Genomic DNA, 12,444 nt, shown 5'->3' on the forward strand with positions numbered 1-12,444 from the left:
GGCGCGTCACAGTAGATTGGTACCACTATATATTTGCCTGCCTGTGTCTGAAGCGCTGCCTCACTGCTGCTGAGATCCGCTAAGATGCCCGAGCCGACAACCTCATCCCCCTGGCGCCGTCTCCATCTATAGGAGTGAATACCATTCAGTGGATGATCCTGGTTGAAATAATTTGCGTTTTACATTTTAATGCCGTCAATGGGAGATAACTGCCATCGCCCAGCATTGTTTCCTCCGCTCTCGTATCGCAGATATGGATCGACTTCAGACTTCCTGGGCTTCTTTTGTTTCAATAATGGCCTTGACAATAACACTCCATGCGTGCATGCGTGTCTGACTTTCTCCGCAGTATCAGAGAACATGGTGGGACTCAAACCCTCGGATGTTCCTCCTCCTCTGGGGGTCAAAATGATGAGCGCCGGGGCCGCCGCCTGCATCGCCGACCTCATCACCTTCCCTCTGGACACGGCCAAAGTCAGACTACAGGTATGGTTTCCCGCTGAAACGTCGTCCACTTAAGACATAGCTGCGACACGAAGCTGCTCTCAGAACTGAATAGAATCGAATCGAACCGCAATACCGCGACGTCTGCAACCCCAGATTCAGGGAGAGAAGAAGGTGGACGCCGCCAAAAACATCCGCTACAGGGGCGTGTTTGGGACAATCAGCACCATGGTCCGGACGGAGGGTCCCAGGTCTCTGTACAACGGGCTGGTGGCCGGCCTGCAGAGACAGCTGTGCTTCGCCTCAGTGAGAATCGGACTCTACGACAACGTCAAAAACTTCTACACCGGGAACAGAGAAAGTAAGTGGCTGGGGGTGACAGGGGAGAGGGAAGGTTGAGAGGATGCGCTGTCTAATACAATGATAATGTTGATAATGATAATGTTTTTCACTGATGAGGAGCCAAACAGTGTACCGCGACCATTGAACGTTAACGTTTGCCGTCATTTCTAAGGTTTGGTGTCGACAGCAAATTCATTCACTGTACTGCCCCTTTACCCTGATCCCCCAGACCCAGGCGTGCTGATACGTATCCTCGCTGGGTGCACCACGGGGGCGATGGCCGTGTCCTTCGCTCAACCCACTGATGTCGTGAAGGTCCGATTCCAGGCCCAGATGAACTTGGACGGGGTCGCCCGTCGCTACAATGGCACTATGCAGGCCTACAAACTCATCTTCCAGAACGAGGGCATGCGCGGACTCTGGAAAGGTGCAGTATGTGCATGTAATGGGATTTGAATAGGAAGAATGTGCTTCCACGAACATGATTTCCATGGACGCTGCTTCCATGGAATTTTCTTCTCTGGAGGTGATGTCCATGGCGTTGCCTACATGAACTTTACCTCCATGGACATGAAATCCCTGGACGTCACCTCCATTGACGTTTCTTCCGTGGACGTTGCCTCCATGAACGATATCTCCATGAACGTCACCTCCATGGACGTCACCTCCATTGACGTTTCTTCTGTGGATGTTTTTTCCAGGGATGTCTCTTCCATGGATATTTATTCCATGGATGCCACTTCCATGGACATTTCTTCCATGGACGTTACAATCATGGACGTTATTTACACGGGAAATAAGCTCAACATAAACCAGTTTTTCAAAGCTCTATGAAATCAACATGCTTGATGGATTTTCTATGATTTGTGGCGTTAGCGCAGTGCAAATCGTAACAATAAGTATTTTCAAACCTTTTTTAGGCACCCTACCCAACATCACAAGAAACGCCCTGGTCAACTGCACAGAGCTGGTCACCTACGACCTCATCAAAGAGGCCATTCTCAAACACAATCTGATGTCAGGTAATATGCGTCGACACACATGCCCAATGTGAGCGGCAGCTGATTGGGCAGGATCCCACACACCCCCTTGTCCCTTTGACTCTTGTCCCCCTACAGAGCAGATAACGGGATACACTCTGACTGTACATTGTGCGCACTCTAGCCGAGGAGCTGCACAAAGCTGTTCCGTCATCTATCGAAATGATTTATATTGCCACCATAGAGATAACAGCTCAGCAAAGAACAAATGTGTCGCTCATAGTAATAAAAGTTTACACTGTGCTTACCGTTTCACCGAGTCTTTTTTCTATTTCTATTCATCCTCCCACAGACAACCTCCCATGCCACTTTGTGTCTGCTTTCGGTGCGGGCTTTGTTACAACGGTAATCGCGTCACCAGTGGACGTGGTGAAAACTAGGTACATGAACTCACCGCCTGGCCAGTATAAGAGTGCCATCAATTGTGCCTGGACCATGTTGACCAAAGAGGGGCCGACGGCTTTCTACAAAGGGTGAGCTCTCGCTCTATCTCTCTTATGTAGGATGTGCATTGATAGAACACTTTAACAGTTCAAAAAAGACAATATGTTCATATAGGCTACACCTTGAGATAATTTCGTCATGGCCTGAAAAACAAACAAAGGTTTTTTCGCCACGGAAAACTAACTTCATGTCTCTTTTTCCTCCCTGCCAGATTTGTGCCATCGTTTCTCAGGCTGGGATCGTGGAACGTGGTGATGTTTGTGTCGTTTGAGCAGATCAAGAGGGCCATGATGGCCACCAAGAAGAGCATTGAAACAACCAACTGAAACGTCTCCCTCAAACAAATTGACGCACAAAACATAATGAATCTCAGTTCATTGTGGATTTTAGCTTTTGCTCAGCCGCAGTTTTTGTCCTGTATCGGAGTTAGCGGGTCCTTTGTTAAAAAAGGAATAACGTGGATTCTAAGTGATCTTAACATTATAATACAAGGAAATGTATTTAGACTTTATTTATATTATATATTGAGAGATTCAAATGTTGTGTGGCTGAATGAATTGTCCATTTTTAGAGGCACTTCCCACTGACATTTTGTGATTGAAACACGGTCCCCCAAATTTATGTTAAAACTTAACCCATTTGATCTAGACTCATAAAGGGTGTAATTTCTGTCATTTCACCACATTTGCCCTCTTTTCAACACAAGCCTGCAGTATAAAAGCATCAAAACGTGTATTTATTTACTCTCAGCAAGCTGTCTCAGTTATTACAAATACACCTCTAAACAAATCACATGGTAAAGCAGTGACATTCTGGAGTTACATAAAAACATCATCGATAGCAAAACAACCATTATGATCTCCATTCCAGTTGTTTGTTTCTTTTTTAACAGACAACATCAATGACATCAATTGGAACGCATTAAAACATGCACAAAGGAGATGCTACCACGCTGAGGCATTGGAAGTATAAATTATTTGTACAGTCTTGGGACACTAGACAACGAATATCAAATTCCTGAGCAGGACCATGATGAGAGAGAATGGGAATCGCTTATATAAACACACATACGGGAAGTCAAAATGTGGTTAAATAAAACTCAAAACTTGGCAAGCCACTTCTTTGTCAATAATAGTCAGTCACATTTTAGAACCATCTTCAAAAATACCCTAATTTGGTTCCACTGCAAAGTGCACAAAGGATTATTAATGAATGAAAAATCTGCTCTGAACTCATCAGCCGAACTCTACCATTAGATCCCTCCATCACCTCCACTCAGTTGAGCTAAGAATTTGGAATGGTCACTTCTGAGGTAATGGTGTTATGTGTGAGCTCTGGTGTAGATCACATCCTACCTGTAAAGTCATTTTCAATACTACATTACTAATTCTAGGTAACCAATTCTAGCTGAAGAACAAATCAGGCCATTTGAAAAGTCTGAACACTAAAAGTGGTCCATTACAAGTCGCAGGCTCCTTTTTGTTTTTTGGATTCTGTCAGGGAGCTCCTCACAGACTTGAACCGTGTCAGGGGGAAGGAACAGGTGCGCCTGGATCATTCCTGGATTCAATCTACTTTTTGGAAATGAGTGTGAGGGACACGTTGGGGTCCAGCAGCTGAGCCTTCACTCTGCTGTGGAACTTCTCCCTGTAGTGGTTGAACTGCATGATGCTCTCCGGCTCCTCCGCCACCCAGAACTTATCAAACTCATACGCCAGGTAACCTAGTGGCGGAAAGAGGAGGGTGAGGGGTTAGAAAGTCTTAAAAAGAAAAGCCAAACTCAATTTCTAACGCTTTGTTTTTTTACAGTGCACTTTTTTGTGATTGGTGAAAATGGCGTGATTGTTTATTTTAGAAGGTGTGATTTCAAACTCACAGTAGAGGTGATGAAAATGGTGCAGCTCCGGGTCCCGCAGCACTGTGTTATAGAAGTGAGGTTTCAGATCGCCGCTTTTCAGGAGGCTGTAGGCCATCTCTGTCAAGTTAATACCCACTATGGCGTATGAGTAGCTGAAGGAGATAGGAATCAAAGTTAGTCCACGATGCCTGTCAAAGAATGGAGACAAAATTGTTAAGGCACAATTAAAAAAAAAAAAAAAAACCCTACCCCTGCTTGGGATGGTTGGCGTGAGAAAGCACCTGGCGAGCTTCATCCACGTAGTGTTCGCTGAAGAACCTGTGACAAACCAACGACTACATTTATTTCGAGCTATTAGATCAAATAGAAAAAAAAATGTATCACACACACAAAATACATAGTACCGGTATGTTGCATGGGGTTTGGACACTGATGGCACATTAAAGGATGCGCGCACACACGCACGCACACACACACACACACACACACACACACACACACACACACACACACACACACACACACACACACACACACACACACACACACACACACACACACACACACACACACACACCGGTATGTTGCATGGGGTTTGGACACTGATGGCACCGTTTAATGGCACACTAATGCTGCCACTCTTGATTTGGGCCAGTAAGCATCAATCCTCACGGTGGGTGTTCTGCAAATATGTAAAAAAAATAAAATAAAATCACTTCCCCTCCACTCACAATAGATTGGTGAGGCCCAACATGCCCATTCCTCTGAAGTCCGTCTTGGGGTCATCTCCTTGGAATCCTATGTCTCCCCACTGTTTGGTGAGTCTGGACTCCAGTTTGACTGTCGGCATCAACAGGTCCCACAGCTGAGTGGGGCAACGATCCGTCAAAAAGAACAATACGTTAGTGAACGGGAAGAAAGTTCAAATATCAATGGCCCGCTTATGAAGACGTTTAAGGTGGAGGCAGGATAACTAGCTCAGAGGTCAATACTTTATTCCAACTCTAAACCACAGGGTTTTATTATCTAAGTAAACTGTCTGAAAACCAGCGTTCCACTTAAATACCCTGAATAAAACCCTTTTAAAATACCCATGATGGAGGTACAGCTGTTAAAGCCACTGGGGGGAAAAAAAGACCCTGTTTCTAACATTTGAGTGTCAGTTTCAGGGCATTTCGGATCATTTTTAGATGATGACGATGGAAGTACATGAGTGCATCATCCGGCCCGATATCAACATTAGTGCTCGGATGTACTGTAACAATGTAAGACATCTTAGACGCCTTTTGTCTTAAACTGATTGAAATGTATTTTATTCTAATTACTAGTTCTGGAGCAGGGGTGATACGGGTGACAAGTCAAATAAATTCCATTCCCTTTTCATTGCGACTGATGAGTCAGGCGCTTTGATTAAGATGATTTTCTTGAAGATCATGAGGTACTTTCATATCAACCTGAAAACGCTCACGTGTCTAAACAATGATTGACTATCAAAGCAAGATATGAGCCGTGAAGGGAAAGCAATGTAGCGCAAACAAAAGTGAAAGGCTAGTAAAAGGGTTTTATCAAGTGACCTTTTCTCTCCTGATTTTCTTCAACCAGCGAAAGCAAACTGAACGAGAGTAAAATACATTATCTCTAATGGCATCACCCCGTCTTCTCTTCACTCAAAATAAAAAAAAAAAAAAAAAACAAATATCAGCCCTGACTGATTGCCAAGCAATACTCTGATAAAGGAAACGCCACCGTCGTACTTTTAAAAGCATGCTTTCGTGTTCTTCGTTCTCAGCGCTGAAAACCTCCTTTCTTAAAGCTTCCACAGACGTGTACAAGCTCCGGTAACCCGTGATCTGCAGCAGACAGAGGTGCAGGCTTTTCCTGAACCTGGAGGAGTAGGAACAGACATGACATTAGTTACCCAAATGAAATGACTCAAATAAAAGTTCAGTTTAAGGAGGGGGGGGGGGGGGGGGATATACGACTCAAAAACGACGGGAATAACTTCATATCGGACAACTTCGTCGATTAAAAGGTGACTTTACGTCGGATCTTTCTGAGGTTGGACGTTCTTCACGTGCACAATTTCGTCCACACACCGCTCCACATTGTCTTTGTTGGATTGCAAGGAATCTCTTAAGACCTACAGAGGGAAGACGTAGAGAGAGAGGGAGAGAGAGAGAGAGAGAGAAAGGATCCGGTAAAGTATGACGGCAGAGCAAAGGAAAAAAGCAAAACAAAGTGTGGCGAAACAACTAGGAAAATAGGCTTTAATAACACATCCACGAGACTGAACTTAATGGCCTTGCCCATGTTTTACAAAACACATCCTCAGCTGCGGCACAAATAATCACTGAGTAATGAATTCAAATGAAGTGAAACTGGTTCACGCCCGCTCAAAATTCAAGACTTTCCAAGACATTGCAACGGAAAAGTTTAACAGGACGTCAATGATTCAGTCCCGCGTTCCCCGACGGATGAGAACACCGCCGGCCAGTGGCAGAGCCCTGAAGCCCCGCCCCCCCGGCCCCCCTGCCGTTCACAGTTTACTGAAAGTTTAATAATATTACACGTCGCGTGTCCGAACTGCACCACATTCGACACCGCGCGTCTTTGGGTCCCCAGCAATACAACCGCCACGTGTGAAGTAGATGGGATGAACGTTTTCTTGAGATAATTGAAGGACAGACAGAAAGACAGACAGACAGACAGACAGAGACGCCTGTTTTTGTTTTTTTTAGTGAGATAGATGTATCTTATCTAACTACAGAGGCGGGAATCTCTGCGTATGACTTTAACCGGCAGTGTTACCTTCCATTGTGGAACACGGGACTGAATCACTGGCGTTTTGTGAAACTGTGCCAAAATGTACAATTTTCCCTCTGGTTAAGCTGCGGAGGTCCTCGCTGCTTTTTAGTTTTAGAAAAGCCCCTTAAAGCTTTTCCTTCGTCCGACGACTCGGGCTTTAGAGTTTAATGTCCAACTCTCATCGATCCCCCTCTGTTAGAAAGGGTCGTACTGAAAGCCCAGTCGCTGCATTACTGCCCGAATAACACAACATGAACTAAATATCCGAATAAGAGACTCCAGGAGAACAAACATGACCCGTTTCTCACCTTATTCTTTGAAAGCCGGAGAGAATATTCTGCAACGGGAAACAAGGCGTGACATCAGACATTAAAACACGACAAAAACCAACAGGGACCAGTGTGATTTGCGCCGTCATCAACACATTTTATTGATGTACTTGTTTTGTTTGAATTTTTACCCGCTCTGGAGGTCCTCGCCGCGCCGGGCCCGGGCGCCGCACAGATCCTCTGCAGCTCGCACCTCCCGGTGGCTCGCCGGAGGAACCACTTGAGCCAGTACCTGAGGAAGGAGGCGTAGACGTAGCGCCAGATGGAGCCCAGCATCCTCTGCAATCAACACACCACAGGGGTTGGGGTTTCGGCGCGGGTGGAGAATCATCCGGTGGCAAATAAAAAGGAGGCACGTTTCGAATGGTAAACAAGAGTCTTCCCCCCCCCCCCCCCCCCCCCCGTCCTCCCATCGGCGCTCCGCCCGCTCAACCATCTGCATCCTCGTTTGTCTTTGAGGGTAAAAGTTGATTTACATGACGTGAGCTTTTGGTACCCCACGTGACTTAGGCAATTAATACATGGGGGAGCAGACTGCGTGACGCGCCTGTTTCAAATTCCAAATTCTAAGTAGAGTATTACACGTCACTGACCAGGAAATATTCCTCACCCTTATGATGGAAAATAATTTTTTTTTTTTTGTTTGTTTAATTTCTTACAATACTGTATATATTATATTGTTATGACCATTTTGTTTTCCGCCCTGGTACATTTTTTTTTTTTTTTTTAAATATTTCTCATTTTATTTCCCTATTTCACAGAGCGTGGATTGTTGCCGTTTGTGTAGGTTTATTATATATTACCTTTTATTTCTGTTTTCAGTATTTCTTAGGTTTATTATTTAGTGCGAATTCTTTTTCTGGGTTTTTTTTTTTCGTATATTTTTAGGAGTCCGTCTATCGATCGATCAGCCAGTTGTGACAATGGGCGGCGGCAATTAAAAAAAAAATCATAAAACATAACAACGATTTACTTCATAAAAATATATCTGCGTACGCCGCGTTAACTTCAGTCGAGTTAGCAGTGGAACTAGCCTGAGCGCCACACTGGTCTTGGACGCTGGCTAGCCACCCGGCTGCCACGGTTGGTGTCGCGCAGACCGCGGACGACACGGACGCGTGGAAAGCGGCTCCGCGTTCACGGAACCGCCGCGTCGCACCAGCCACCTTCGCGCGCGGGTTTTTGCGTGACAGCGAACGATCCACAACAGGTTGCCGTTGTGTTCACGAGCTACCGCGGTGGCGGTGGCTCGCGTCGGGTCGGGTGGCATCGAACTCACCTGGTTATTTGGTTCCACGCGTGGACTGATTAAATGAAGTAAGGGGATATAACTTCACTTTTGCGCAAGTTATCGGGCCCGCAGTGTAAGTCCGGTTAGCACGCTAGCTCCATCTCGTCCTGTTAGCTTGCTGCGTTTCTATAGACAACGCACACCGGTGGCTGCCGCGGCGCCGTTACGGTCTGGCCGCTAGATGGCGCCGGTGGTCGGGTTCCTTACGGTACACGTAGGTGGGGGACTGGTGCTGCGTTCCATTGAGGTGCGGCCTCGGAAATATCCCCCCCCCCCCCACTCCTCACTAAGAACTGTGCAAAGGAACAATTCAACGCGACTCACTTAGATATACACTACTCTGTTGTTGTTGTTGTTGTTTTTTTTTTTTTTTTTATGTATTGATGACGTAAGAATCGACTTACTCTGCCAAACAAACGAAAATCCACTGCGGGCGTCAACGTTTACCCGATCAGAGGCAACGGAACGCATTTATCTCGGACTACCGAGTCGGAATTTCCGATTTCCACGGTCCAAATGAATCCAGCGTAAATCCTCCAGTAACGTCATGACCGTCAGTCAATCAAACCTTGAAGCCCAATTAGGATTAAAAAAAAAAAAGTATTTCATATTCATCTTCAATCTCCCCCCTTTTTTTTTTTTAAACGATATAGCATTATATTAGATAGATATAGATGTATCCTTGGCATAGATATCGATTTAAGTATAATTATAAAGACATTATATGTATGTCAATGCATTTCACACCGGAATGTGTCCAACCGGGCCATAAGTATCTGGAACACAACATTGACAGAAACAACCGACATGGTTGAGGTGTCGTTTAAACCGGTATGTCACAAACATCTTGTGGTTTTAAGTTTCGCCCAAATTGATCCACATACAGCAGAAATTAGTGAAAAAGCGAACAAATTTGACCACCAGTATTCAGGTGGTCATGCTTGACGGACACGCCACTGTTCGTAAACAAAATGAATGAGATGAGAGTTACAGTAGGACGCGTTATGACGTCATCATAGTATTTACTATAAATGTGCATTTTCTTATTCAGAATGTACATTGCGCTGTGTCCCGTGTGCGGTGTAGACTCCGCCACCCTGTAGTGGTTTGACATTACAAATTATGCATTTACATCAATATTTATGTACCCTCTTACCTGGTACAGTAAATGTCTATAGAGCTGTTTCATTTATATTTTATCCTCGTGGACCCCATTACTTTGACGGATTCATGAAAAATACGAAAAACAGTAGTCCACAAGTACTTGTGACTACGTCGAGTCGAATCCACTCGAATGTGCAAAAAAAAAAAAAAAAAGGCATTCAAGATCCAGCGAGGCGTCGGAAAAATAGAAGCCGTGAAATGGTGATTACTCGCAGCAATACCACAACTTTTTTCGTATCTCATGGAAACGTAACTTGTTGAAAAATGTGATCCAAATGTCAAGCTGTCGTTATAAAAATTAACTAAATTCACAGTTTTTTTTTTTTTTTAAGTAAAACAACTACATATAATACGGTGTTTATAACCACTGCTTTCTCTGACAATTTCATACAAGTTGTCCATTTTCATTTTTGTACTTGACATTTCAATTTTGATCATATATACAGGTACTCCTCACTTAACGACCGAGTTCCGTTCGTAGCACCAGATCGTAGTGAATACTGACACACTGCGGGAATGAGACTGCGACTGGTGATGAGATGTATACAGTATATATAGTATATATAGTGCATATAGTGTATATAGTGTATATAGTATATATAGTATATATAGTGTATGTAGTATATAAAGGGTCATACGCGATGCGATGTTTGACTTTGAGATGCCGCGCACGCCGGGGTGTTGTACACTGGTCAGAGAGCTGGTCCGACGTCCATGTTGTCGTCAAACAACATGTACATCTGTCGTCATTATTTATCGTGTGATCTTTATAAATACTGTGACGTTTGTTTGATCATTTGGTCCAGCTGTTTTGGACAACTGCTTTAACAAAACAATTATTGGACTTGTCTTGTCGCCTCCTTGTCCCAAATCTCCAAATGACTCTGCTTTGCCACTTACGAGCACAACTAGGACTGTTACCTCCGCCGTTTAGGGCTGTTATTTACAACTGACACCAAACGATGTCACATTTCAAGTGGCAAATGGTTGAGTTCCGGTTGAAATGTGAATAATTCATGTCGGGACGGTTTGATCGGTGGAATTACATGAACGCACCTCCCTGATGCTTGTAACTTCAGTCAATTTTGATGCATTGAAAAAAAAAACGAAAAAAAAAACAACAACCCAAAAACGTAATACGTACCTGCAGCTATATTTATTATTATTACGGGGAAAATGTTTTTGTGTTCACCAACATATATTTTAAAGGTAACATTACGGGGAAGGCATCAGATAAATAAAACCAAATGAGCCGAACGAGCCGGACCGTGGCGGCTCGACGCTGCGGGTTGAATCGCGGTGTGACCCTTAAACTGGGTGACCGTGACTCACCGATCAGTGCGGGGGGCTTCTCGGAGTCTCCCCGTGAGAATACTTCTTTATCACAAGGAGCCCCCAGTCTGCGCGGAGGGAAGGCGTGGCCGGGCGCCCCCCGCACCGGGTCCACTCCCACACTCAGCCCCGGCTCGCCGCACGGAGAACCCAGCTCCGGTCGTCCGCCACCGCGCGGCTTTACCCGGCGGCTCCGTCCCTCCCGGTAAGAGCATCCCCGTTCCGTACCCGCTGCAAACACGACGATCCGTTCCGTTTGTTTTTTTCGGGTTGCCGGGTTAATATATCCGCAAGGTCAAACCATCTTTTATGTTGCGTGGGTTCTACCCTCCGCTCCTTCCGATTCATTCGGGTCAGGGGGTTCGATCTTCGGATAGAGCATTTAAGGAAGGATCGTTGCTGGGGTGGATGAATTAAAGCAGCATGATCGATTTTTACTAATGCATTGCACGCGATCTATAAGGTGCTTTCTAAAGGCCTATTGAAATGTAATCCACAAAGGCAGGCGAAGCTACACAGGCAATGCATTGTGCAAACGAACACCTTTTATAATCGATACTTGGTATTGGAAAAGCGCAATCCCCCAGAGACACTATGAGGCTTGTATGTGGGAAATGCATAGAATGAAGGCATAGAATGAGTGGTGCCAGCATCCTCATGTGTTGATTTGAACCATGTGAGGTGATGATTTGTTTTTTAACCATACCTTTCTGTTATTAAGTTGCTTTAGGAAAAAGCAATTCGCCTTTATTATCAGTATGTCATTGGTTTGAATGATATTTCCTGCACAGCAAGCAGAAGAGCTGACAAATGAACTATAAGCAAATGTTTTTTTCTCTCTATGCACAATTAAATCCCCAATTGGTGCAGTCTAAGGGATTCTTCTTCTTCTTCTTCTTCTTCTTCTTCTTCTTTTTATTCTTATTATATCACTCCACATGTTCTTTTACACGTTGTATTGTATGATTAAAGGCACAATGTTGAGACTGCATTCGTCACAGGCTCAGAATATGGTATTAAAAGCGGTAAAGTGTAATGAGGCTGCACTTGAAGTAGCCTCTGGTTGAGTTTGGGACGTAAAATACCTTTTAATTATGTGCTACTTCGAAAGAAATGTCTCATTAGGTTTGTTTTTGATAATTAGTGTATAGGACACAGGCTATGATGTAACTATCCCTGTGGTCAAAAACAATGTGTGTACATATGCATATTCAGCGAATGTGCTTTAAAGAGCTTCGCTGGATCGGGTTTAAAGGAACGTTTCATGGCATTTTTGGAAAACCGTATTTGAAAAACTCCCCAAAAAAATCCTGACAGAACAGAAATAAACCCAGACAAGAGAACCATTTAGAGGAGGATTTTCCTCCTAGATTATAGGATGGATCGCTTCTGGGA

The 12,444-nt window shown here is 44.5% G+C and overlaps 2 protein-coding genes across 2 annotated transcripts; one reads left to right on the top strand and one right to left on the bottom strand.

The window, feature by feature from the left end:
• Window positions 1–360: 360 nt before the first annotated feature.
• ucp1 (uncoupling protein 1) lies at window positions 361–2,596 on the top strand (the record flags this gene model as incomplete). The annotated part of the gene is made up of 6 exons (XM_079998402.1): window positions 361–486; window positions 601–805; window positions 1,016–1,213; window positions 1,707–1,808; window positions 2,119–2,299; window positions 2,482–2,596. The coding sequence occupies 6 exons, from the start codon at window positions 361–363 to the stop codon at window positions 2,594–2,596; spliced, it is 927 nt and encodes a 308-aa protein (XP_079854528.1).
• Window positions 2,597–2,985: 389 nt separating this feature from the next.
• On the bottom strand, window positions 2,986–8,661 carry elmod2 (ELMO/CED-12 domain containing 2). The gene is made up of 9 exons (XM_079999829.1): window positions 8,542–8,661; window positions 7,394–7,541; window positions 7,242–7,270; window positions 6,171–6,268; window positions 5,883–6,012; window positions 4,860–4,993; window positions 4,378–4,446; window positions 4,147–4,280; window positions 2,986–3,993 (listed from the first exon to the last, which is right to left on the bottom strand). The coding sequence occupies exons 2-9, from the start codon at window positions 7,536–7,538 to the stop codon at window positions 3,842–3,844; spliced, it is 891 nt and encodes a 296-aa protein (XP_079855955.1). The 5' UTR covers window positions 7,539–7,541; window positions 8,542–8,661; the 3' UTR covers window positions 2,986–3,841.
• Between the last annotated feature and the right edge of the window lie 3,783 nt (window positions 8,662–12,444).

This window comes from Zeus faber (genome assembly GCF_960531495.2).
Source record: "Zeus faber genome assembly, chromosome: 4".
Taxonomy (NCBI): Eukaryota; Metazoa; Chordata; class Actinopteri; order Zeiformes; family Zeidae; genus Zeus; species Zeus faber.

Coding starts and splice junctions, on each gene's coding strand:
- elmod2 (XM_079999829.1), bottom strand. CDS start 7,538: ATGCTGGGCTCCATCTGGCGCTACGTCTACGCCTCCTTCCTCAGGTAC. Junction 6,013..6,170: donor CAACCTCAGAAAGATCCGAC/GTAAAGTCACCT, acceptor CTACTCCTCCAG/GTTCAGGAAAAGCCTGCACC. Junction 4,994..5,882: donor ACGAAAGCATGCTTTTAAAA/GTACGACGGTGG, acceptor TGCCCCACTCAG/CTGTGGGACCTGTTGATGCC.